At 38.9% G+C, this 26185-nt stretch overlaps 1 protein-coding gene across 4 annotated transcripts; it reads left to right on the top strand.

The window, feature by feature from the left end:
• Positions 1 to 3423: 3423 nt before the first annotated feature.
• Positions 3424 to 26180, top strand: PTGR2 (prostaglandin reductase 2). Of its 4 annotated transcripts, XR_014226470.1 has the most exons (11): positions 3424 to 3470; positions 8449 to 8517; positions 9700 to 9818; positions 10841 to 11032; positions 11959 to 12129; positions 13566 to 13775; positions 14190 to 14311; positions 15603 to 15690; positions 15786 to 15811; positions 16421 to 16460; positions 17623 to 17792. XR_014226470.1 is itself a non-coding variant. In XM_082283121.1 (10 exons), the coding sequence occupies exons 2-10, from the start codon at positions 8481 to 8483 to the stop codon at positions 23906 to 23908; spliced, it is 996 nt and encodes a 331-aa protein (XP_082139247.1). In that variant the 5' UTR covers positions 3424 to 3470; positions 8449 to 8480; the 3' UTR covers positions 23909 to 26180. The 4 variants fall into 4 exon arrangements, 3 of the variants coding, with proteins under 3 accessions (XP_082139247.1, XP_082139246.1, XP_082139248.1); XM_082283121.1 differs by lacking the exons at positions 15786 to 15811; positions 17623 to 17792 and adding an exon at positions 23892 to 26180; XM_082283120.1 differs by lacking the exon at positions 15786 to 15811.
• Positions 26181 to 26185: the final 5 nt, after the last annotated feature.

The raw sequence follows: 26185 nt of genomic DNA, 5'->3' as shown, positions 1-26185 counted from the left end.
GTTTCTTGAGAGACCTCATAGACCACTTTGCTCCCTACACATTCAGGCTAAAGAGTCTGCCGTCACTTCAAGCTCATGCATACCCAGGGAGTTTTTATCGCCAAAACACACCTGCACTTCACTTACACAAGCAACATCTGTATTATTCATCTAGACAGATTTAAAGACTATTTATGATAGTGACATTAATTAAAAATAATAAAGAAAAGGCACATATCTGCCAAGAGTGAGCTACCCATGAATGTGGCAATGTGTAAAAGGTGAATTATTATGGCATACACTCATAAATATGACCCATGAGCCCAGAAAATCTTCGAATTTGGATTACTTTGTACTATAAAAACATCTTAGCTTCACAGTGTAGGCAGAATATGTAAGTTTGTGGCTTCTATATTAAGAGCAGGTAAACAGGAACAATAAGGTAATTTGAAGTCAGTTAGTCAGTTAATTTTAGAGGAAGGGGAAAAAAAAGAAAGTCTCCAGACTTTGATTTTTGAATTTTATTTTAACTATTGTTTTTGGCTTCTCTGAAATTGATGGCAATATGATTTTAACCACTCTTAACATGACAGCTGTTTCACTTTTACATGTTGTCCAAGCTTACACATGATTTTGGGAGCTAATGATTTTTTATCCACGAGCCTCTTTTTTTCTCCCTCTTTAAGAGGATCAAATGGGAATTTTTTATCCCACCATGTGGTCAAGAAATGTTTTTGCTTTCTCAAATTTGCCTGAAGTTGGTCAGAGGATACCTTGAATATCTGTTCAGTGAAGTAAGGCTCCACAGAGTGACATTCCCTATTTGGGTAGGCAGCAATGGTTTGTTGTCCATGGCCACAACCATCTTCCAGCTCAAACACATCCTCCATTTCATCTCTGCCCCATCTCTGACTGACTTTAAAATGATGACATGGATGTTGATTTAGACTTGTCTGTAAGTGGTAGCATAATATCTGTTCTGTAACAATTATTCCACAATGGCCTGCTTGTGTAGACAGTTTTATTTCACATGTGGGGTGACTTTGCAGTTCAGTGTGAGGTGAATCAAGGTAACCCACAAAAAAGCATTTTTAGAGTAGTAAAAGTATCCACAAGGCAAGTCAGTGCAGAATAGCTACTGCACTTTAAATTCACACCTGACTTTATTTTACAACAGCTTCACTTAAAAAATACTTAACATAGGAGACAAGGCAGGGTGGGGGGGTGTGCATGACCATAGAGGTTAAACAGCAAAATACAGATGATTGCTGCAACTATCTCCCAGGATAACCTTGTTTGCAGAGGAAACACAATCACCCTGCACCCGGCAACAGAAAGTGGGGCTGTACAGAGATTCTGAAATACTATTTAATGTATTGGGTTAAGGGTCTGGGAGGTTTTTTGTAACTTTATCAAACACCAGAAGTTGTATTGTCATTATATTATATAATACAGGGGTAAAAAATATGTGTACACTTGCCAAAATACAACACATGTTTTCTCTTTCCCCACTTCTCTTTCAATTATTACTAGTCATTGAGATACACAACTTCTAAATTAACAGGAAGCTCTCCAGTAATACATTTCATCATATTTTCCTATTTGCTCATGTAGTGACCTGTGACATTGTTTTCTGAAATAATTGTTTTTGTAATTGTGCTGCTCTTTTCTTGCACAAGTAGGAGGCGAGTCAGTGCTCATTCATTTGAGCGCAGGCCTCCTACACACAAGATGTGCCCATTTGAAACTGTCAAGATGATTTCAACCCTCAAGACTTGCTTTCAGTGCATTACACTTGCAATAAGTGCACCTGTCATGAGATCAGCTGATACAAGTTGGGGAAAAAAAACCATACAAAGTATAAATCCCATTATTAACATACTTCGTTTTTCCCCCTCTAGACCATTCTGGTTCCAATGATGTTATTTCAAATAATGTGAACTGCAAAGTTTTGTATATTATGGTGGCACAAATATAAGTCATTCACTTAAACCTATATTACAGTGCTATGTGTCAAGCTACAATAGAAAGGCTTTGCCTGCCTTTATGTGAGAGACAGAGTACAAAGTCATCAGAATCATTACTCTAGAAGAGTTTTTCCAGGCTGAAGCAGTCATTTCAAGCTCCACAGTAGCTGTCACCAACTCAGTGGCCACTTCACAGACCTGTTTGTCCTTACAGCACAGTGAGTCACTACAACACAGGTGAGTACACAGAGTAATCATGTCAGGCAGTACCAAGACCTGAGCCTCATCCCAGGAAAGCTCTGGCTCTTGCTACATGTTTTTTAAGGAAAGAAACATCTTCATCTGTATTCAAGCACAGAAACAACATATATATAGTAAATACATTATATTGCACACAACAGCAACTTTACTGGAATTTTAGGAATGGCTATAAAATAGCCCTATGTTGCAGCAATGAACAAAGTCTCATCCACTGGAACAAACGAGGAGCAAATGTCTCCCAGTGTTACACAAAGAAACTGTGCCCTCATAAACTGTAAATGCCTTCTGTCAGTGCCTCAGTTTAATAAGGCCAAGTGCTGAATCCTGCACTTGGGTTACAGCGACTCCATGCAGCACTACAGGCCTGGGGAAGAGTGGCTGGAAAGCTGCCTGGAGGAAAAGGACCTGGGGATGCTGGTTGATAGCAAAACGAACATCAGCCAATGTATCCCCAGGTGGCCAGGGAGGCCAATGGCATCCTGGCCTGTGTCAGCAATAGCGTGGACAGCAGGAGCAGGGCAGTGATTGTCCCCCCGTACTCAGCCCTGCTGAGGCCACACCTTGAGTGCTGTGCCCAGTTTTGGGCCCATCGCAACAAAAAAAACCATTGAGGTGCTGGAGTAGATCTAGGGAAGGGCAATGTAGGTGGTGAAGGGTCTGGAGCACAAATGTGATGAGTAGCTGAGGGAGCTGGGGGTGTTTATCCTGGAGAAAAGAAGACTTGGGGGCAGGGGGTAACCTTATTGCTCTCTACAATTGCCTGGAAGGAGGTTGTAGCCAGGTGAGGTTTGGTCTCTTCTCCCAGGCAGCCAGCAATAGGACAAGAGGAAACGGCCTCAAGCTGTGCCAGCGGAGGTTCAGGTTGGACATTATGAATAATTTCTTCACTGAGTGAGTTATTAAGCATTAACCGGAATCCAGCTGCCTAGGGAAGGTGTGGAGTTGCCGTTCCCTGGAGGTGCTCAAGAAACCGTATGTGGCACTTAGTGCCATGTCTAGTCGACAACGTGGTGTTCAGTGAAAGGTTGGCTCGATGCTCTTGGAGGCCTTTTCCAACCGTAATGACTCTGTGTGATTATGCGATTCAGGGGCTGCTCCGCCATCGCCTCACCCGCGCTTCGCCTCAGGCCACCGCGGCCGGGCTCGGGGCATCGCCGCTTTAAGGGCGGGGCTCCCCAGCGTTTCCCTGTTTAAGGTCGGCGCGCGTGCGCGCGGGCCGGGGCGGCGTTGAGTGTTCTCTGGGGAGTGCGGGGCCGGCTCAAGGTGAGCGGGGGCTTCGGGGTCTGAGGGGACGCAGCGGTGCCGGGGGGCAGCCGGGGCTCGGCCTGGGGCGGGGGGGTGCTTGGTAGAGCCGGTACTCTCCTTCCCAGGAGTCGTATCCTCAGGGATTAGCGCCTCCTCGCTGCAGGGCAGGCGGGGGCACAGGTGCGGGAGGGGTTGGAAGAGGCTGTTGCCATTGCCCGATCCCTGGAACGGGAGCTCGAATTGAGCTTTACTGAGCCCCCGATCGAAACGCGTCGCGGGGCGGAGGAGGCATCCCGGAGGAGGGGAGAGGAGCCCACTGCAGCCCCGGACTAGCCTGTAGGACTGAACGCCCTGCGCTGCCTCTGCCTCTCTGGGGTTCTCTCTCCTGGGCTGTTCTGTCTGCGGCTTCCGAAACTGCTAATGACCCGTCTGCAAGGCTCTCCCCAGAGGCTCTGTCACCTTTGGCAGCACTGCTTTCTAACTTGGTCTTTGGGCATACCTGGGAAAGTGGATAGTCAGTAACCTCTCTGAGATGGCTCTCACGTGGGAGCCTGCAAACTGCATCATAGGCTTCTCAAAAACCCCATCGGATGATGCTCCTGCCCTCCTGGGAGCAATCTGTATTCCTTATGTGAAATTATGCTAAGAAGAAATAGTCCTTAAAATACAAATACGGTATTTTAAACAATTTTCATCAATGCAACTATTTATTAAAAAAAGATTAAAAGTCCAAGATGTGGTACCTGAAAGTTTTTAGATAATTTTTTGGCACCTAAATCTGAAAAAGTAACATTTATACAGTTCTATTGTATGTAGATACGAATGTGTTTACCAACTGGAACTTTTGCTCCATAGGTCAGGAAAATCTGATAAAAAGCTGAAAGATACTAGGCTACTTAGGAATATAAAGAAAGAGATGGCTGGCTCAAGATCCTACAAATATTGTCACTGTCTTTTTCATCTGCTTCTGCTTTGGAGGAAAGACTGAAGAAGCCTTCCTTCAACTCTTATAGTGTGTCAGAAAATCCACATGAAGAAGGTGCTATGGGAGTAACTTCTCATCAGAGAATTCAGTGATGAGACATGGAACATTAGGAAATCTAAATTTATTGGTTCAGTTCATGAAAGTGCTTAGCTTTTTATGGCATGTGTTTTTCTCCGTTCATGACAGTCAATATTGATTCTGGCTTGCCATTAACTAATATTCATCAAATGTAGATCTCCTTAGTGGAGCTGGTGGAAACTTTGGTGATTAATCCCTTACATTTGCTTTTCCATTTCCATCACCTTGCCAGTTACAGTTGTCTCTTCTTTTTTTTTTTTCACCAGTTATTCCCATCTCAGTTTGCTTGTTTGTCTTATTCATTGTTCCCAGTTTCTTCAGTTCTCTTTCCCCATTCTGTTTCACTCTCCCCTGCTTTACTGGCCATTAAGTTGCTATTCTTGCCATGTTTCTCTGTTCTTACTGATTCCTAGTCCCAGTTCTTCCCATCTTTCTTTCCTGCATGTTCCTCGTTCAGAGTCAGTCTTGAAGTTTCTTTCCTTGAGTTTCCTTTGAGGATCCTTGCTCCAGCCATTTTGACATCACAGTTTCAGAAGGCTCCCAAATCTTGTTCTCTGTTTAGATTGCCTACCTTCTTCCTCCTTGCTGCCTGGGCCTGATACAGTACTACCTGCTGTTCCTTTTTTTTTTTTTTTTTAGCTAGACTGCATCTGGCATGGGCTTTAATGACTTGGAAGCAGGTGACTCATTTTGGCAGGAGTGTATGCAACTGAAAACTGCCTTATGGGCAGTCTCAGAAACAAGAAGTTCTGGGAACCAAGCCCAGGGCAAACAAACTGGAGCATTTTAGCACTGAGGAATTTATTTAACGTTTTTAAAAGGAGTTGTCATGTGTCTCTGAAAAAATGGGGAAAGAAAGGCAAGGGGAGAAAGAGGTAAGAGTAAAACTGGGCTAAAACATACTTGAGACTCCCTAAGATGCTGCTGTTGTGCTGCCTAATCCTCCTGGTGTACTCATAGGGTAGATAGGGTGATTGGCATAGAACAATGATGTTAAAACTTGGAATTTTTACTCTATTTGATTTAAAGAGTAAAACCAACTCGGATTATTTTTGTTTGGAAAAGCTAAAAAGTAACAATATGTGTTGCTTTGTGTTGTCTTTTAAAAAAAATAGTCCAAAACATCCTGCACACTGGCTCTATGCACGTATTTAAAGGAATTGGTTATATGATACAAATCCCCTTTCTTTCACTTAAAAAAAAAGAAATCGGTTCTCTTTTCCCAAAAGCTTTCCTCACTTTACAGTGCTAAAATATGGTGCCTCTACTTATTTTCTTTAGTCAGTTCTGTATTGTTTGTAATGTGAGGCAAGTTTGATTCTTAATGTTGGTATGGTGTTACTGTGACCCCATTTGCTTGTGTAATGGTGTTGCTGACTTCCACTGTAGGTGCAGTCCTATTTAGAAGTAAATGTCCATCTGCAGTGTTGTATTTGTTGTTACAGCTGTCATAGAATGAGTGACAGTTCAGTTGCCAGTTTCACTTTTTGTCCACCCACTGACAGTATTTGGAAGATCTTCAAATTGAATCAGTACACAGGCTCCTCAAACAAAAGCTGTGAAAGCAAACTGGGAAATAAACAGTGGTTTTGTTCCTTCAAAATGTCAGGCATTCAAAGAAGTAGTCTAAACTTACACTGGATAATTTTTCTACTCACATCTTTCTGTGCTGCTCTGTGTTGCTTTGTCTTCCTTTTAGTATGTTAATAACTTTGATTTTTTTTTTCTTTATAAAACTGGGGTTTTTTTCCGCTGTACAATCATAGAAAGCAGATATTTCAGGAGTATGTTAGTCACAATAAAAATTATCTTCATCCTCTCTTGTTCAGATTGGGTTTTTGTGTTTGCATAATACACATATTTAGTTTCAGGCTAACAAAAATTGAGTCAGCAGTTTTGACTGTACAGCAATTCTGCCTGCTCTGTGTTGTTTGTAAACAGAGGATCAAACCCTCAGCCATGGATATGGATAATACATATTGAGGAGTGATTTGCCCAGATTTCATGTGAGCTGCCAGATGCTGTTGGTTTATATTCGCTGCATTCTTAACTCATTATTTCTGCACAGAGCAGTTTGATTAGTGGTTATAAATTTCGACCAAGTTGTGAGTGTGTGCAAATCATTTACTAGAGTAGGCTTGTCCTTTTAAACTGCACTGGACACATCTGACAGTTTATAAAATGCTCATTGTATTAGCAGAAATTCTCAGATGCTAAAACAATTGCTCTGGGGATAACAACTGTACTACTTGAATGTAATTTTATTGGGCAGATGTTATCAGGAAGAATTTGGAGTTTTGTTCTGAAAAATATTCTGTAAAACAAATACAGAGTGATGTGCCCATGATCACACAGGAAGTCTGTAGCTGAGTACGGTGTTGAACCTAACATCTGCCAAAGTTTATTTTAGGCTATCCTTCCTGTTAGGATTTTACATTATTTATGTTCTAGAGATTGTATCAGCTGTGTGGGTATAAAGATGGATTCTTATTTTGATTTTTAATTTTAAAGTCCTTAATTTTCAATGCAAATTTTTGTTTATAAACAGTAACTAGTAATTTCATCAAAGTGTGGGGTTTTTTTTCCTTTTTCCGGTTTTAGACTGTTGTTCTACATTGTTTTGTCCAAAGAACTCTACAGGTCACTTATTTTTCAATTATGTGATGCTGTAAAGACACATTTGAGATTCATTCCTTGTAGCTTATCTTGTAGCATCCTTAGGTGTTGAAATACTGGAAAGAAAATAACTTTTGAATAACTTTTTGCAAATAAGTAGCTTTTCAAGTGCAAACATAATAAAATGTTAAACCTTGATGTGTTTCTTTAACAAGAGACTTGTGTTTTGAATCAGCTGTGTGTTTTAGAGGGGAGGGATGGCAAGGGATGTGCACCTTTTCTCCTAATAACTTTTAAATTATGTTTTGCTGCATTCCTGGCTATAGTTCTTGATGGTTTGTGAGTGCTGTTACGTAAGCACTGTAGCAGTACAGACAAGGTTCTGTATTTTGCAGTGTTCAAAGAATAAACATGTTGGATAAGTGGTGATGATGTACTCTTTCTAGGCTCATCTTTTAGATTTGCTCCAATTTGCTGTTCTTGTCAAAGCTGTTTCTTATGGCAAAGATGTCAGCTATCATGTTTCATTCCTTAATGTCCTTTGTTCATGTGGAGGTTGGTTATTTATGGCTGTCAGCTGAAAACAGTAGTAACATCTTTATTTTGTATTAGATCTGAAAGCATGTAAGATCATGGGGCTTTTTTATCAGGTTAACTTCCTCTTAATAAGTTTGAGTCTCACAGGTGCAAAATCACAGATTTACAATCCTCTTTTAAAATGTTGAAATTCAGTGAGAAATTTTTATGTAGAAGAGATTAAGTGGTGATCTCATTCTTTCTCATTTCTAATAGAGAGGCTAATTGAAAGAATTGCTTTTTCTTACCAAACATCTTACATAGCAATGTCTTTTTTCATGTACCTGCACACTGCTATTCTGGTGTGCCTGGCTGCCTTTTATTGAGTGGAACCTGACTTTGTGTGGATAATTGCCTCTGTGTCTTTTAGGTGGGAACAGGGTGTTCTCAGCGCAGGAAAGCAAATCAAACACGTCTCCCGCTGCCTGGTAGCGGATGGTGATGGTCTTAGAGGGAGCATGGTACATTACAATTTTCCATCTTTCCAGTAGGTGCAGCTGTGACATTGTATAAAATCAGGGCTTCAATAAGATAAACAGGGAAACTCCTTGTTCACACATTTGTTTATTTTATGCTTGAGGTTGGTTTATATGATTCTTTATATCTTCCTTGGGCATGGACACTGAAGTTGGTGAGGTCCATATTCCATCCCCAGTTTCCAGATTACTGAGTACTTTGCCCCATATTCTTTTTTCAAGAACATTTATGTTTCGGGCCTTCAAACAACATTTTCTTTTGTAGAAATCCAGTGTGAAATTGCTGCAAAAGCAGAGATGATTATACAAAGAGTAGTGCTGAATTCACGGCCTGGTATGTATTTCTCTCCACTAAAGAAACAATGTGTTTGTTCTGATTGCCTAATGCTCCAAAATGCTGAGGGTAGAAACAGAAACTAACTTGAGATACTGACTTTTATGTATCTTAATATTGCATGCAGCAATAAAGTTTATTTAAAGTGCATTTATTTATATATATATATGTATTCATTTCCATTAACATAAATACATTTATATTAAATTTGTTTACATTTATTAATATAAGTAAACTTTATTATTATGAATACCTTTCTATTATTAAATAACGTATTCAAACTGCATTTGTTTAGTCTGTATATACAGATTTCTAAACTGTTGGGTGAGAAAAAAGGATTAACACATAATATATGAGAAAACTCTAGGGGATGAAAGTGAAGAAAGATTATTGAACATGACTTTTTAGTTCTCACATTTATTCTTTTTGCATTATAAGAGATGTCTACAATATTTTGTTACTATTAATTTTTGTTTCTTTGTAGTAAATATTAAATCTTTTATTCCTCTCATGTTTCAAAGGGTTTGTTTTTTAAATTTACGCTGTTGAGCTTTTGTTTACTTTCTTGCTTACACATTTGCCTTGTTATGGATATCAGCACAGTATTTTGAGTAGTGAGTTCATAAATCTTCTGGTATAGAAGACTTTAAGTTTTGGAGGAAGTATTGTATGCTGCTTAATGCTAAAACAGTTTTAAGAGTTAAGAACTATTGTGTGACCTGCAATTAAGTCTTTCAAATGTTACAGCAGGAGCCTGCTGTAGTTGTGCAGTCACTCTGCAGTTAAAATATGCAAGGCTGTCTGGCTGTCTCAGTGTTAGTGGTTCCAGTTGTCTGATTGATCTGCTGCATGTGGTACCAACCTGAGGATGAAGCCTCCAGTTCTGGGGTTCTTACCACGGTTTTATGGGTCTTTTTGGGAAGCTTTAATGTTAGGAAGTCTCTGTGAAGGGATGCCCTTGCAGCAGGTGCATGTGCAGTGGCTCTGGTCTGTATTCCCTCAGTCTCACTTGAGTCAGAAGAGGCAGAAAATTGAGAGTAGTTGGTTGGTAGTTTTATACCTGAGTAAACATATAACCTAATTTATTCTAAAAAGGACTACCTTAAAAAAAGGCCTTCCCTCACTGATTAAGGGAAGCTCTATATTGATTCATTTATTTGTTTAATTTTAAAATAACTCTAGGTAAGAATGGAGTGCCAGTGGCTGAAAACTTCCGACTGGAGCAAAGTACAATAGCAGATACAGTCCAAGCAGGACAAGTGCGTGTTAAAACTCTCTACCTCTCAGTGGACCCCTACATGGTAGGTGCTAAACTTAGAGCTAAGCCAGAATTTGTTTTTTAAAGTACCTTCAATTCTGTACCTGTCATGACGTTTAACACCAAAGCTACCAATTACAGAACAAATATGTCTAGTATAACTTAGTAATTGTATTCATTCTGATGGAGTTATACTGGGAAAGAATTTGGCCTTAATATGCCTGGGATATATATAGGAATATGACTTTATAGGACCAGGAAAAGACCATGAGCTCTGGTCTGCCATTACAGATTTGTTTGTATCAGCTTTTTCTGAACTTGGCCTTTTTTATATTTTTTTTTCCCCAGTCATACACAATTACAGAAATCATGTGGTTGGAAGAATTGTGGGTTGAAATGGAAGTGAAGGTAGAAGAACCAGACAGAGTCTGTAAAAGTTTGATATAAAGAGAATTCCAATCATTTATTCCCTCCATAGATGGCGATAGCAGAAAAGAAACAGTCTACATTTCAGAAAAGTACATTTAGTTTGGTAATTAAGGAAAAGCTTAAGAATCCTGAAATACTAGCTGTAGCTACAGGAGAAGCTGCAAAGAAAATACATCACGTTTCAAGATGTTTCATTAAACAGATGTCTGTCAGGGATGGTCTGCATATATTTGACTGCTCTTCAGTGCACAGGCATGGACTAAATTACTTTTAGGTGGTTTTTTTATCCTGCATTTCTAGGATTCCTTCAGTTAAGGAATGGCATTTGTAGGATTCTCATCAGACCCAAGCTTGCCATTATCAATTGCACTGGTGCCTTTGAGCCAACTTCTGTAGAATGTGTTGGCTTTGGTAACAGTGCTGGAGGAGATCAGGATGGTCCATTCTCCTTCTGTACTGAGCAAACAAGGGGAAAGAAGGATCTAAGAAAAGATTATGAACACTTGGGGCTTATTGAGAGATTTTTGAGTAGCCCTTTGTGTTTGCAGTTTTAAACACATCTCATCCCTCACTCAATTTGAATTGATAAACAAGTGGTGTTCCACCAGAGCCTTTCAATAAAGCCTTGTTTTTCAGCGCTGCCGAATGAACGAGGACACGGGCTCAGATTACCTGCAGCCCTGGCAGCTTTCTGAAGTTGCTGATGGTGGGGGCATCGGGGTTGTGGAGGAGAGCAAGCACGATAACCTTGCTAAAGGAGACTTTGTAACTTCCTTCACTTGGCCCTGGCAGACAGTAGCAATTCTGGATGGAAGCTTGCTACAAAAGGTAATACAAATGCAAATCCCAGGTTGTGACTGTTTTTTCCCCGAAACCTTTTTTCCCCCCCTAAATAGCTTGTTCCACAACTTGTAAATAGCAGCTAATGACAATATTTTTAGTGAAAAACAAGCATACCTATTGAAACAATCAGTTCTCAAAAAGCAGATCAACCCATAGGTGCCAAAATTTGTATCAATTTTTTTTTCCGTAACAAAAATGTAAATGCTTTTTCTGGTTAACAGACAGGTCAGTATTATTTAAATTGTTGCTTTTTTCAATAAATTACCCTGAAGCTGCTTCAGTTTGTTAATTCTCTTAATTATTTTAATTCTAATAGAACTCCTTCTTCATGAGAGTGTAATTGTAAGATATAAAAGGTTTTAGGTATATTTATTTTACTAACTTATGTTAGTAAAAGCTTCTATGTGAGGTTTTACATCCACATAAGAAAGGGTATTCAATATTAAGTTGAAAGTGGAGAGGTTTCAGTGCATTGGGGATACGATGTTGATTGTTCTCTTGTAACAGAAAATTACTGTAGTTTGAGAATTTATACTTCCCAATAAACGCCTTCCTTTAGGACTCTCTGCCACTAATCTACAATCACTATATTTGGTAAAATGATGCATTTATATCCTTTATGCTAGCATAGGAATAGTTCACCATTGCTGGAAACTTCTTATCTCCCAACTGCTTTTTAACGCTTCCGTAATTTAAGTTTTTATGAGTTACTTTGTTTGAAAACATTTTCTAAAACCACAGAGACTTAACATTTTTGTACAAACTTGTTATTAGACTGGAGCTAGAGATAGCCCATCCCTACCAATTGTACCTTGCCTGGTAAATATCCTGAATTAGTCTTCTGCCTTCAGGCAGTCAAAGAGCAAAACGTTAGAAACGAATGACCTCCACCGCGCGTTTCTGTTCCCTAGCTTGTTCCACAACTTGTAAATGGACGCCTTTCCTACTTTCTGGGTGCAGCTGGCATCACGGGACTGACGGCCCTGTTGGGAATCAGGGAGAAAGGACATGTGACTGCAGGTGCAAATCAGACCATGGTGGTGAGTGGAGCAGCTGGTGCCTGTGGCTCTTTGGCTGGCCAGGTAGGTGTAGGCTTAGGACATACTGTGTTACCAAGTTTTGTCTTCTGAAACATGCTGGTTATTAAACATACAGATAAAATCATTGTAAACATGAGCAGGTATAACGCCATGGGAAGGGCTAGTTTCACAGGTTTGGCACACACTCTAACTGTGAAAGACTTTACATATGAAACTCAAGTTTCATGAGGTAGGGAGAGGAGAAAACTGATGGTGGTGATTACTTGTTGCTAGCACAAGTAAAATAGATGGTATATATGCATGTATTTATTATACATTTATATGGTAGCCTACCATTCCAACACTCTATTGACTGGAGACTTTCTTTTTCTTCTCTATTAGAAAACAGTAAAAAAATATGGTAAACCCTTTGTGCTGTGTTCCATGACATCCTTTGTGTTTTGAGATTTACAGTCCTTTTATCCTCCTCCGCTTTGCGGAACCTGTTTGCAGTGTGTATGTGCTGATCTACAAATATCTCTCTAGATGTATTCATACATATACACAAGCAAACTTTAGACCTAATAAAGAGAAGTTATGAAGAAACAATGAATGAGCAAATCTATGAAGATTGTATTTAAATAAATTACTGTCTCATTTTCTATTTGTCTTTTATTAGTTATGTTATGGTACTTGTGATGCCATGAAGATTTTTACCTTTTCTTTTATACCCCTGTTATACCTTTTAACAACTTCTATATTCTTAGTGTTACATTCTTGGACTTGTTTGTTCAGCTAGAAGACTAAACATTTTAGAAACTTCATAGTTAGGGGTTAGCGTGCCAAGAGAGACCAAGGTTCTCGCGAGAACACATTCTGTAAACTAAGACAGAGCCGTCCAGGGGAAGGTTCCTTGGGGAGGGGGGCTTATTCAAGCCTCTCATTGGGGAATTTTGGATAGATATGCTAATTAGTAAGACCTGTAGTGTTATACCAGATCTTTTGGGGGTGTGCATTGTGGTGTGTATTTCAGTGCATTTGACCTGGACGTGTGCACCTAAGGATCCTTAAAATAAATACCAAGGTAAAATCCCTTTTCCCCTTCTAATTGTGTTTGACTCTTGATTTTAAGACCAGGAAAAGGCATCACTTGGCAGATGGTAGTTTTCTACTATATTTGGTTCTCCAGTACTGGCAGTCATTTGTGACTCCGCAAACATAGTCTCCTGCAGTCAGTGAGTTTCAAAAGATGGCAAATTTTGATTGTACCTGCCCCGTATGTAGTTGTGAGGAGGGAGTGACAGGAGGCAGCTGTGTCACATGAGATGGGAGTTTTTGCTGCCTGGGGTTTAGGGGGATGGGGAATAACTGTAACACCCCTTAAGACTCCCTTTCTTCCACTGGTACTTTTATGCAGATGAATGATCTCTAACTTGTTTTTATTGTTTGGGGGTTTTGGTTGGTTGGTTTGTTTTGGTTTTTTAACTGTGTGCCTGCAGATTGGCCGTCTGGAGGGCTGCTCTAGAGTGGTGGGGATTGCTGGCACAGATGAGAAGTGCTCCATTTTGGTCCAAGAAATGGGGTTTGATGCTGCTATCAATTACAAGAAGGAGGATGTGGCAAAACAGCTACGTGAACTCTGCCCACGTGGTGTGGATGTTTACTTTGACAATGTTGGTGGAGACATCAGTGATACAGTTATAAGTCAGGTGATTACTCCAGCTGTCTGGTTTATTCTAGTCATTCTCCAATGTCTGTATGCCCGGCTTTCAATTAATTCATACTGGAGTCCAGCCTGTAATACAGCAGAGCAGGCTTTCCACTTCAGTGATTGACTTCAGGTGCTGATCCTGGGGGCCCACAGTAAGATAACAATTTCCTATATTCCTTCTATTTTGTGTCTTTTTAAATTACACTAGGCTGTATAGCATTTATTTTTCCACTATTGCCTTGCATTTATGTATTTGAATGTTGTCATAGATTGAAGCGCATGCAATTCTCCCACTCTTTCATAGGAAATGTGGCTAGTGAAAATTTTGCAGTATCATCTATTGCATCTTTGAAAAATTTAGTTTCTGAGACCGGGGAATGTAATTTTTCTCACTTTGTGCTGTCCCAAACAGATGAATCAGAACAGCCATATCATCCTGTGTGGACAGATTTCTCAGTATAACAAAGATGTGCCTTATCCCCCTCCACTGCCTCCTGACATAGAAAAAATACAGAAAGAAAGGAACATCACAAGGTACATTTCTCCTCCAGAACTTGTGACCAGGTTCTGGGTAGATTATGCACATGATGTTTGGAAGGTAGTCTGTAATCTGCAGTAGCTACTGATAATCAGAAGAGAGTGTTGCCGTGCCTAAAAAGGAAATTTATAGTCATGATATCAGTAGATCCTTTCTCTTACATTTGTCTTTATCAGTTAAAAAATGGGAAAGGATGTTGTATGTTGTTGTATCGAATCATAGATGTCAGTTGTTACATTTTGATTGAGGTTGCTTTATTTAATCCTGGAATCCCTGAAAATTCTTAGTACAAGGGAAGGTGTTGCTATAGTTCTGTTCCTCAGGTATTTTGCAAAGTGCCTTCTCTCAAAATGTTGTCATTCAGGAGGAGAGAAAATCAATTCTTTTTAAAGTAAGGATGCAGCTGATGCAGTGATTTTATTGAAATTACATTTTAATATTTGGGGAGTTATGAGATAATGGAACTGTAGGTGGGACAGATATATATGGATAAAACATTTGTATTATGTTCTGACTCTGGGAATTTCTGAATCTCCTCTTAGAATTCAGATGGAGCTAAGGCAGAGATTAGGAGGAGATTCTTAGGAGACTTTTCAGTCGTATTGCAGGACATTTTGGAGACTTGATTTCTGTGCAAATAAATCGATCTCTTCTAATTATAATCTTTCCTTGTCCCTGTTACTGTTGTCTGCCCTCTTAAAAATGAATAAAAATAGTAAAATACACCATGCTTAGTAGAATGCAGTAGAGAATTTAGTCAGCATGTTCCTACAAGTAGCTATCATTTTTGATAATCATTTCAGTTTCTCAATTGCTATAGAAAGTCATGACATCAGGATACGCACAATTGTGGGGAGCCTGAAAATTAAGTTAGTCTCATCATCTAGTTCCAAGTCCACTAATTTTTCTCCCTAACAATTAAAAAAAAAAAAAAAAAAAAAACAAAAAACCAACCAAACAAAAAAAAACCACCAACGAACCAAAGACCAAAGGAATTTGCTCACATCTTATGGATATTTGCTTGTTCTGGTGATACTACTTGATTTTTATTACTCTCCTCTCTCTGATAATTGAACAGAATTACCTGTCTAAGACTGATGTTACTGTCAAGCTCCCACTGCAGGAAGCTGTCACAACAAGCTGGCAAAACCTTGAGCTACATTTCGTTGTAATTCATGCTCATAACCTTTCCATTTCAACAAGGTTGTTTCCTGAAAAGATTTGTAAAGATTTTCAAGTACATTGACCAAGGTTTCTAAACTCAAAGCTCATTCTTTTCTTTCACAGGGAAAGATTCTTAGTGTTGAACTACATGGACAAACAAGAAGCTAGTGTATTACAACTCTGCCAGTGGATCCAAGAGGGTAAACTGAAGGTGAGAACTTTTAGGTTTTATCTATGGCCTTTAGTATTATCTCCTACTACAAGAGGACTAATTTCTTTGTCTCTGGCTCTCTTCCTGTGCCTCAGGATTGAAGAGACTTTTTAAAAAATGTGTAAGTATAATTGAAAGCTTATTAGGTAACACTGTTTTAAAAGGTACCTGCTGAGGATGGTCTGACTGCAGTATGACAGACTTCTCTGATTACATGCTGCTCATGTCTGTATTCTCTATTTCAGCATAGGGTGCAAGTGCTTTTTTACTTAAAGATTCAGACTTTCAAAAATATGTTCTTTCAAATACCTGATTAGTTAAATGTCCTGAATGCTTTTGAGGATCTTGTCTGAAATTTTGCTCCAAGCTTTAAAATCACAGTTTATTACTTTGTGATGGGTATATGCTTAAACGTGCCTTGCCTGTGAGGTCTGTCTGAATTAGTTTTTGTTTCTTCAAGTAATCAGTAAATCTTCCTGGGAAAATACCAAGATACTAAGTTTTGGCAGGGGCAGAGATCTGACTGAAGAATTAAATCACATGCAAATTTATCAGAAAATATTCACACCTCTCTTGATGAAAGAACCTGGTCCAAACAGAGCGCTGTCTATTGGAGCGAGAAGTCTTTAGATTTTGGTAGTTTCTATGGCAGTTTCTTACCATGTTGCTAAGAATTGTGAAATGCTACTTTTGCTTGAGGAAAACTGAAAGGGCTTGTTTGCATTGACAGGTCAGAGAGACAGTGGTAGAAGGCTTAGCAAACATCGGTGGTAAGATCTTTACATCATTTTCTAAGAATAATAACCTGATAAAATACAATGACATTAGAGGTTAACTTCCTTCTTTGTTTCATTTGGCAACTTAGATTTTTCTATTTTATCAAAAATATTGTTTTTATGTTATAATAAAATATTTTTTTACAAATTGTTAGAATGTTCTGTAAGAAAATTATTGCATATTAGAAAAAAATCATTGAATATAAATTTAGATTGTTGTTGTTGTTTTAGTACTGAGGGGAGTTTATTCTTAGACTGTTACCTTAGCAGCCGGTGATAGTCATCCTGATCCTAGAGGTTTAAAGTGCTGCCTATTTCTTAGAACTTGTGTGTAAGGAAATGCTTTTTTTGAAATCCTTGAACTTATACTTTAAAAAAACAGTATCTAACAGAGGTTGTTATTGGATTTGCTAACAAAAAAAAGTGAAAAGTACACACAAGAAAGGGCAAAGCATATTGCTAAAGAAAGTAAAAACTAATTTTTTTTTAACGGAATAGAATATCCTGTAGCCTGTTCAAAATATCTGTAACAAAGGAAATATAAAAATGAAGGGGGTCTGGTGACATGAGCCATGTGATCCAAGACGTGTTGTAAGAATGGTTCCCTTTTAAGTAAGAGGGAAGAGTATGATTTAGTCTTTAGTCCCACAAGACTGAAAACTAGTAGAACTAAGTGATAACTAAATCTTACAGATTTCAGTTTATTCTAGTCATTGCTAATTTCTCCTTACTGGTATACATATGTATTTTGAAGTAACTTGGTCAAATACCTCAGTCGTATATCATACTTATCATACTTTGTTTACTCAAAGGTATATTCTTTTGCACCAGCTTTTCACACTATTGTACAGTATTTATAAACTTTTTTTTCTTGCAAAAGTTTGTGAAACCCACAGCATTTGTGGGCTGTCCAATCATGCTTTGTCTCTCTTTGCTATATGTATGACAGATCATTAGCAGTTTTACAGGCTAGCTTTTTTAATCCCCTTCTTAATTTAGCGCTTCGTTAAGGATAAATATGTTTAGGTCCAAAGTAGTATCTCTCTTTTTTGGGGAGCTGCTTAATACATTTGCTTCTACCATTTTTGGTTTCTTTTTTAGAAGCTACTTGGCTTGTTTTGCTTGGCACTAACTTATTTCATTATTTCCCTTGAAGCTGCTTTCCAGTCCATGATGAATGGAGGCAATATTGGAAAACAGATCGTCTCAGTTTCGAAGTAAAAGTCGTTGGTTCGAGAAAATAATTGCATTCTGTCTCTAATAGTGGTCAAGTTTTTACTTAATACTAATTTCCATTTCTTAAATAAACCATTAAGTTGTTCTGTATGCAGAGATTTTGGGATGCTAATAAACTAAATTGAACTGGAAACAGGAATGCAATCATTTATGCTCGAAATGAGTGATACGTTCTTGACATGATTTTGACAGTCACCACCTACAGCGCTTGCAAATATTTAATGGGCGTTGTCCCAAGCACAGGCTCATCACCTGGCTGGTGTGTGACAGCCCTTCACACACCACGGTGAAGCATTCCTATTTCTTTATTGTATTCTGTGCAAAGGAGGAAATTTGGGGGCAACCCACAAACGTCTGTCTCACCATCATCAAAACGTTACACTATTTACACATTTTACCAAACAAAGGCATCAGCATTCATTGGTTACGGTTGACATAGTTTTTTCATTAATTAGTACTCAGAACCTTATTTGCCAGTTCTATCTCTTGCTTCTCAAGCTAATTATTCCACATGTGCAGTACTTCCAGTCCATTTGGGGATCTGTTTTGACTTGGTAGTCAGGGGGTTGGTGGTTGCAGTCTCCCCTGACAGGATTACCTTTCCCCCAGTTACTGCTCAGTCCTGAATTCAGTGCTGAATTCACTCCAGGGGCTCTCATCCAGACAGCCCATTTATTTTGGGGTTGTGTTTCCTTTTCCTTAAAACAAAGGATTAGACATGACTACAAGTTTCACACTGCAGTTGCTTAATCATAACTGCCTAGCTATAGCTACTGATTGACAACAAAAAAACTGCAAAGTTTGATTCAAATCTTGAGGGACTAGATATCACCAGGAACAATTTCCAATAAGTCATTTGTATGCAGCCACACAGTTTTGGTCATTACTAGTATAGATGTGTACCATTCCCATGCTTGATTGTCTCAGTGCCCAGGAACTTCTCTAGGAATTTTTAACTTACTAGTGTAAGTTTTCCCTGACAGTCCTATCTGGCTAATAATTTTAGAATATAACTATTGGTTTTTTTTCCCAGATAATTGCAATAAAAATTCCGTTTCTAGAATTCAAAGTCTCTAATAACAAAGGTATTTCCATTTTGCCATATAGAACATATTTCCACAGATCTGTCTTGTCCATTTCTCTGTATTGTATCATTATATCCCTTGTTTTCAGAGGACTTGAAACCTAATTCATTTACAATCCCATCAGCATGCAACCTGAGACTTCAATCAAAGTTAGTTCAGGTGTAGGGTGATCCTTTTTTACTCTTCTCAATCTTTGCATTCCAGACTTGAGTGAAGTTTTCTTATTAGAATTCCTGTTCTAAATTCAGGTGTATCTTTATAATAATCTCCCAGATTTCATTAGTTTTACTGGTGTTTACACCTCTCCAAGATGACAGACAGAAAATCTCAAAACATGCTGCCTGATGACAGAAGTAGCTTTGCAGACAGTTGACCTTCTGTTCCCTCAGTAACTTCTCTTGGCTCTGAAGTTTTTGGCCTAACAATGCTCTTTTACCATCTCAAGAGGGAACTTTGTAGAAATGAATCACCATTACCAAGTTTGACTAGCAGAACCCAAGCCAAATGGGAGTGATGTGATTAAGTATGTCTTCAAAAGCAGGGAACAGAAAAGGGAACAGATAATTATCCTAAATATTTTAGGATCCCACTACTACATTTAGACATTTACACATATTTATTTAGAGAATAGGATTGTTCATTACTTCTTCTGATTAACAGATGATTGGTTTTGGTTTTACTTTGTTTGCCTTTGAGAGAAATGTTTCCAAAAGGCCAGCTCAGCTGAACTGTCCACAGAACGGGTTATGAGTGAGTCACTACCTAGGGCAAACTGAATGGAATCCAACCACTAGGAAAGAAACACTATGCAAGAAAATTTTGTATGCTGTGGAAAGTAAGACAGGTATCAAAATTGCTTAAATTTTTTGTGAGCAATATGAAAACCAATCCTTTCATTTCCTAGTGCTGGAACTGGCCCTGACTGAAGGAAGCATGCAGTGACAGATACCATAAACTTTGAAGGAAAGACACTTGCAGTATAGCATTGGATTGTCTAAAATAATAGTAAATACCTGTGTATTTCAAAAGAGAGTTCAGCTATGAACTGTGGTGAATTTGTGTTGTATGAACATGAGAAGGCAATCATAAAAATAACCATTGTTGTCCATTTTTCAGCTGCAAAACTGGGGACTGGTTCACTTTCAGCTAGATTGTGAATACAGCTGTTGTCCCTAAAAGTGGGATTTGTCACCCAATGTGCAGTAGGCCAACCTCCCACACAGAGCTGAGGTATTTGTTTATTTCATATTTATGCAAAGATAGGTTCTGGATGGTAAATCCACAGTTAGCACAGCAGTTCTCAAAACTTCACGTGATTTACACTTTTTAGCAAACAAGGAAATCAATGGTCTGTTGGCTGCAAGTTACCTAATTCTTTTATTAATTAGTGTTCTACCATCTGTGGGTTCAATGCAAGAAGCCAATTCACACACAGAGTAGAGATACTTATTTCATGTCTGTGCAGAGAGGAGTGATGGGTGGTGGATCCTCAAAGCCAGCACACCCTTGGTATGCCAGGTGTTTGTTTTTGTACACTTGGAACATTAAAAAGTTGTCATTTCCCATATGGGTAGCTACCTAAAGCTGTAGTCAATGGCTTTGCTTTTTTTAAGTTCTTTTGCCTGTCCTGTACAATACTTAGTGAATTTTTAACCTTTTCTTGGTACTTTATTTCAACACCACTGCAATAGAAGCCAAAATTTTTATGCAGTAAAATAAATTTGGTCATAGTTGGCAAATGAAGACAGAAAGCATCAGGTGAGCTAAATTCTATGAATTCCTGCATATTGACGTATTAGATAAATAACTGTTGTGAAAGTTGAGCAAAGCAGGCTTGTAAGGCTTATTAATTGGTGTGTATATTAGAATGAAAGGCAGCAGGAAACACAATGATCCTAGGCACTACTGAAAAGGTGTTGAAATGTTACTTTCCTTTCCAAAGTAATGGGCAAAAGCCTCAGTCTAATATATTTATGTTTCCAGAGATACATGTGTTTGTCCAAAGTCCAAAGTTTATTCTTTTCATTAATATTTGCTGAAAAGCTACTCCAGAGCAAGCTCATCCCTGGCACCATGAGTTGACACACCTTCCAGGAATAATTGTCCTCTAGAAAGTTATTTTTCACAACTGGAACAAAATATGATAAAATAATATTCCCCGCACTATTATTTTTACAGGAATTGCTTAGTAATCCACACAAGTCAGGAGTCTATTAAGAGCTGTGATGTGAGGGGTGATTCAGAGTGAGATCATGCTGAGATACTGATTCCTTACCATAATAAAGGCAGCTTGATTGCAGTAGCATTCCTGTAGTTAGGTAAGTTATGGAGGGCAATACAAGTTCTAGCAGCATTAGTCAAATGGCTTTAAGAAAAGAAGATAGGGACAAAGTAAACCTCTACCCCATACCTCCGTGTGTGTTTAGTATTGTCACAGAAGTATTTCTTTACTTGTGAATCCTGGTTCATGTTACCTCTTAAGAATAAACAAAAGCTAAAGGGAGAAGATTCCTTAAATCAAGTGCCATCAGTTATAAAAAATATCGATTTTTTTTTTCATCTTGTCCTAATTTCTTAATATATATAATGGTGTGGCTCTTCAGCTGTCATATATTTTGTACTGTGAGAGGTGTCATTTAACAAAGGCTGACAAATAAGTGATAACAAAAATCCAGTGTGCTTTGGATGTTGCTTCTCATGGTAATTAGTCCATATGCTCAGTCCTTCTCTTCTTTTGCGTCGGTGGGTTTCCTGAGTTGGTGGTCACAATCTCCCCATGTCAGAATTACCTTTAGCCAGTCAGAGCCAATTTCAGTACAGTTGCTGATTTGTCTTTATTAGTTTCTTCCTTATCTTGGGAGTTCTGCCAGATGTTCTTGTGGCCTGTAAACTCTTCATTCTTTGTGTCCACTATCAGTAGTACATTCTCCCCAAGCTTTGCTAACTTCCCACTATGTCTGAGATCAAGCATGTCAAGTCCTAAACTTTAAGGAGGCCAGTAAGTACTTTGTCTTTCTAACCAGCTGGGCATCACTTAGAGCTTGCTTGTTAGCTGCTATCTGTTTTATGGATTAAATCTTCTTTTGTGTTGATTAGGCTTGAAAAGATACAAATATCAAATATCAAAGAACATCCTTTCATACAAAATTTTTACATATTTCACATTTTACAACAATAAGGCAGGACCTTGTTTCATAACCCCCTTCTGATTCCCACTAACTCTCTGGGCAAATTGTTAATTATTTCTGTCTCTTGAGATGTCAGCATCATAATCAGTCTCTTCCCTTTTATCTGATTGTTTTAGTTTCCCTTTATTGCATTCCACGTTCTTTAGGTTAAGCTGTTCTCCTTTTCCCAAAAACAGACCCATACATCTGTTTCTTATCTCCATCAACACAGCTGGTGGTGTTCCTTAAACAGGGTTCTGTACCTGGTGTACAAAGCCAGTGTCATGCCCAGAGCCAAGGTATTTGGTCTATTTCCACAAATATGGGTGCTAGGCAGTAATTCCACAAAGCCGGCATGGAACACATGCATATTTATACATTTCAGATTTGCCCCTCTTTCTCTCTAATACATACTCATTTTTATTCGTAATTGACTGTCATCATCTTTGCGAACTAGTTCTGCATGTGCATAACTGCTCATCTTTTGAGTCAGTGGGTTTCTTGAGTCAGTGGGCCTTGAGTCCATGGTCATGATCTCCCAATGCCAGAATTACTTTTCCTCGGAGGACACCATTTCTGAGTCAAGGCAGTTCATCATCTTGTTTACCTTCTTGATTTAAGATGGGCCCCTTAGGACCTATTGGCTGGGGTCCTTGTTTTTTGTTCCTTTACTGATCTTTTCAGGTCATCTTGACTTTCTGGCATAAACCAGCAATTTTTCCATGTACACTGGACAGCAACTCTTGTAACTCATACAGCACTGGCACAGCTTCTGGGAAACAAGTACAGTCTTTTATACAGAAAGGTTTCAAGGAAAGAGTCATACAAACACTGACAAATAGTCACTTGTGTTTAATTACTGATGACTGTGACAAAATTCCTAATGCACATGTGCAAATCTTGGTCCAGTTCATTATATTATCATTTACACAGACAAATTTTCTGGGGGGGGTGTGGGGTGTGTCTTTGTGTATTACAGTAATCTAACATAATTCTAAGTTATATTTTCATTCTATCAAGTTACTATTTAAACTTATATTCTACTACAGTTTCTGCTTGAGCCTCTTTGAAAAATTGGTTGTTAACTAAATAAGGATTTATAGTATTCTGTTCCTGGGGCCTCTTCACATAGCATCCCGTTCCTGAGGACTCTTCACTGCTCCATTACTCCAGCCCCCATTGTTATGGTTTCAAAACTGACCTATAGCTTCTGGGGGCTTTTTGTGAACTTTTATGCATTTCTAGCTTCATGTGACATCATGACCACAGTAAGGAAGTTCAGCTACAATCTTTAACAATAAACATTTGCAAAGGGTAATAAAATGTAAACAGTATTAGGCAGAGACACCTTTTTTTCTTATTTTTGGTTAAGCCAATCTTCTGCTTTATATTTATTAGTCTTGTGCATTTCCATTTCTATCCCATCTCCCTTTGTACCTTGAAGTATTGCTGTTGTCTGCCCTATATTTAATTTTCTTCCCCTCTGTTTTCTTATCCTCCATTTTCATCCCTTTCCTGGTTTTTTTCCTGTGTTTTTGTTTGTTTGTTTGTTTTTAGTTCATTTTAATTTTTGTCCTCCTTCTTTTTGGCTTCTTCATTGACAATGAGAAAAACATGGTGTTTTTCATAAGAGCACCTATTAGTGTTTGGTGCTAAGCTGTGTAGTTTAGTGTCAGGATTTCATGCAAAATGTCAGCAACACCATGAAAAGACCTTGCCAGCCCAGACATAAATGTTACTTACTGCAGTTTATAGTAGCTGTTGTTACAAAAGCTAAGAGACCTGAGGCAGATGCCTTTCAAATAGCTAATCTCTTTATTCAATATTTTAATGCATTGATTGTAGAAGAAGAAAATGCAGGATTACTTAGTCCTGTTTCTAACATTGCTGTTCTCTTCTGCTATACTACCTTTCTCTTTACTGGCTTCTCTTCACAGTTTTGTATCATCCCTAAATAGATTGCCAGGGAAGAAAAGAAGATCACAGACAGATGGCATTATCCTGCAATAAGAAATGGTAGCAGCAGCTGGAATGAGCTTCAAACTGAGAAAATACTTTGTGAGACAACTCAGAACTCTTTAGGAAAAGCACAGAAAGAAGCAGAAATAAGACAAGATGTTTTGGCCACACCAACACAGAATTTTACAACCAGAAGTATAGATTCAAAGTAGGAAAATAAAAAGTAGTGAAATTTAGTTTTGCTACAGCACTCTGGTCTGGGTAGTGTAAGAGTGGTGTATGTAGTAAGAGTGTTGTATGTGCAACAGACTCTATTCTCTGCAAGACAGCCAGCAGGAACCAAGAAACAAAGCTCCAGTGAGAAGTGAGAAAAAGATGACTCCATAAATCTGCAAAATGAGTGCAAAGGAGCATAAGTCTATAAATCCATTAATCAAGGAGATAACACAAACACCTGATAAAGCCAAAGAAGAAATTTGCTTGACTTTTGTGCGAACCTTTAGTCCTTAGCCTAGTAAAATACAATCCCATAAGCCAGTTGCCCCTAGAGCATGGGTGGCAAAATAAATGGGTACTGTGCCTTTAAATGAAGGCAAGAAAATCTAGAGCCAATGAATGCAGGGGAATGCCGCTGTTCCAAGGTTTGGGGTGCATAAAAGCAGGTACTGGCACTGCAGGTATGCCAGCTCTGTGGATCCAGCACCCACTCTGCACACACAGGAAATACCCCTCTTGACTCTGTGTCAGTCAGCTTCCTGCACACCTGGTGAAAGAACCCATAGCTGGGACAGCAGGAGTTTTGGTGATCCAGATGGAACAGCCACAGAGCCAGATCGTCCTGCTGGTCTCCAGCGCGCAACGACCCTTTGATCAGGGACCCCACCAAATCCTCTCCAGCGTCGGGATGCTGCAACGCCTGAGAGAGGTATTTGAGTAAGGCAAACGGGGGTGCGGGGGAAGTGTATCAGCTTTCCTGGACCCCCGGAATTTTCTAGTTTGGTAAGTGCACTTTTGTTCCTTTTTCTTCTTAATTAAAGAAAAAAAAAAATCAGCGTCTGCATAAGCCACGCATGAATGCTCAGCGTGGGGGCTTAATCTATCAGTGGGTTCCAGTGGTGTGCATTGCAGAGACTACTGGAAATCCCAACCTAAGGGTAAAAGTACTGGGTAGCATATATTTAACAATGGGAACAAGTCAATCCACAATCTCCCCCACCCTGCAGCCCTCTAGGATGCATCCTGAAAAACTGGAAGAAGTTTGGGGCGACACAGTGACAAAAGACAGAAATATATTGTAATCAGTTGTGGCCAAATTATAAATTGGACAATGGTAAAAGATGGCCACAACTCAGAAGCTTGAAGTATGATACCATATTGCGACTGATGCTGTTTTGCCAGTGGGATGGGACACTGACCTCATCATGCTACAAGATCAGGAATGAAGGACACCAGAGCAACCACAGGCCAACAGAGGAGCAAATCCAGTTTTCTATGAAGGGTGGCTCCCAGATTTATCATACTATCTTCATAGTTGTCAGAGGTTTGTCCAGCTATCAGTGGTTCATTTTAGTGAGCGGTGATGTGTTCTGTGAGATGGCCTGCATTTTATGAACCCCATTTATTTTGTTTGAATTTGAAGGGAAATATGCTGTGTTGTGGGTTTTGTTACTTATAGTTAACTAATGCAGCCATTTGCCTGTGTGACAGGGACAGCTAAATTAGAAGCGCTGACTAGGGTCTACTCTCTCAGAACTACTAAGATATAAAGAATTAAGGCATTTCAAAGCAGGTATTGGTAAATAAAATTCTCCTGTGTTAAAGTATATAGCTCAAGCAGGAAAGTTAGGATTTTCCTACTAAGATTGTAGAATACTGAAGAACTGTTTAAGAAGGGGGAAATCTGAATTAACAAGAGACAAAGTAAGTTGTACTTGTCTTTTAGGCAACAAAAAACTGCACTAGCAAAGTCAATAGAGCATGAGGTCAGAGATGCTTCCTATGCAGGTTAGAGTTCCAAGCTTCTACAGTATTACAGTGCTCTTCACTGTGACAGCAGGCCAGTAGGATAGTCCCTTTCACTCAAAATTTACTATGTTATTCCTACATACATATAGAATTCACACCTTAACCAGGTTAGGGGCATGTGGTTCTTATTTGGCCTGTTGGAGCCAGGGATAATGCATCTACAAGAAAACATCTTCACTTGCCACAGTAAGAATGGAATTGAGAGATTTTTAACAGAATTCCATCCGTCTACCAAATGCATCCCATG

Source organism: Coloeus monedula (assembly GCF_965178545.1).
Source record: "Coloeus monedula genome assembly, chromosome: 6".
In the NCBI taxonomy this organism is placed as follows: Eukaryota; Metazoa; Chordata; class Aves; order Passeriformes; family Corvidae; genus Coloeus; species Coloeus monedula.
The sequence above is the reverse complement of the archived record's forward strand: the minus strand, read 5'-3'. Positions and strand labels throughout refer to the sequence as shown.

Excerpts from the sequence above, each read along its gene's own strand:
- PTGR2 (XM_082283120.1), top strand. The coding sequence starts at position 8,481 with ATGATTATACAAAGAGTAGTGCTGAATTCACGGCCTG. Across the intron at positions 11,033-11,958 it reads ATGGAAGCTTGCTACAAAAG|CTTGTTCCACAACTTGTAAA; the intron begins GTAATACAAATG and ends TCTGTTCCCTAG. Across the intron at positions 16,461-17,622 it reads AGGCTTAGCAAACATCGGTG|CTGCTTTCCAGTCCATGATG; the intron begins GTAAGATCTTTA and ends TTTCCCTTGAAG.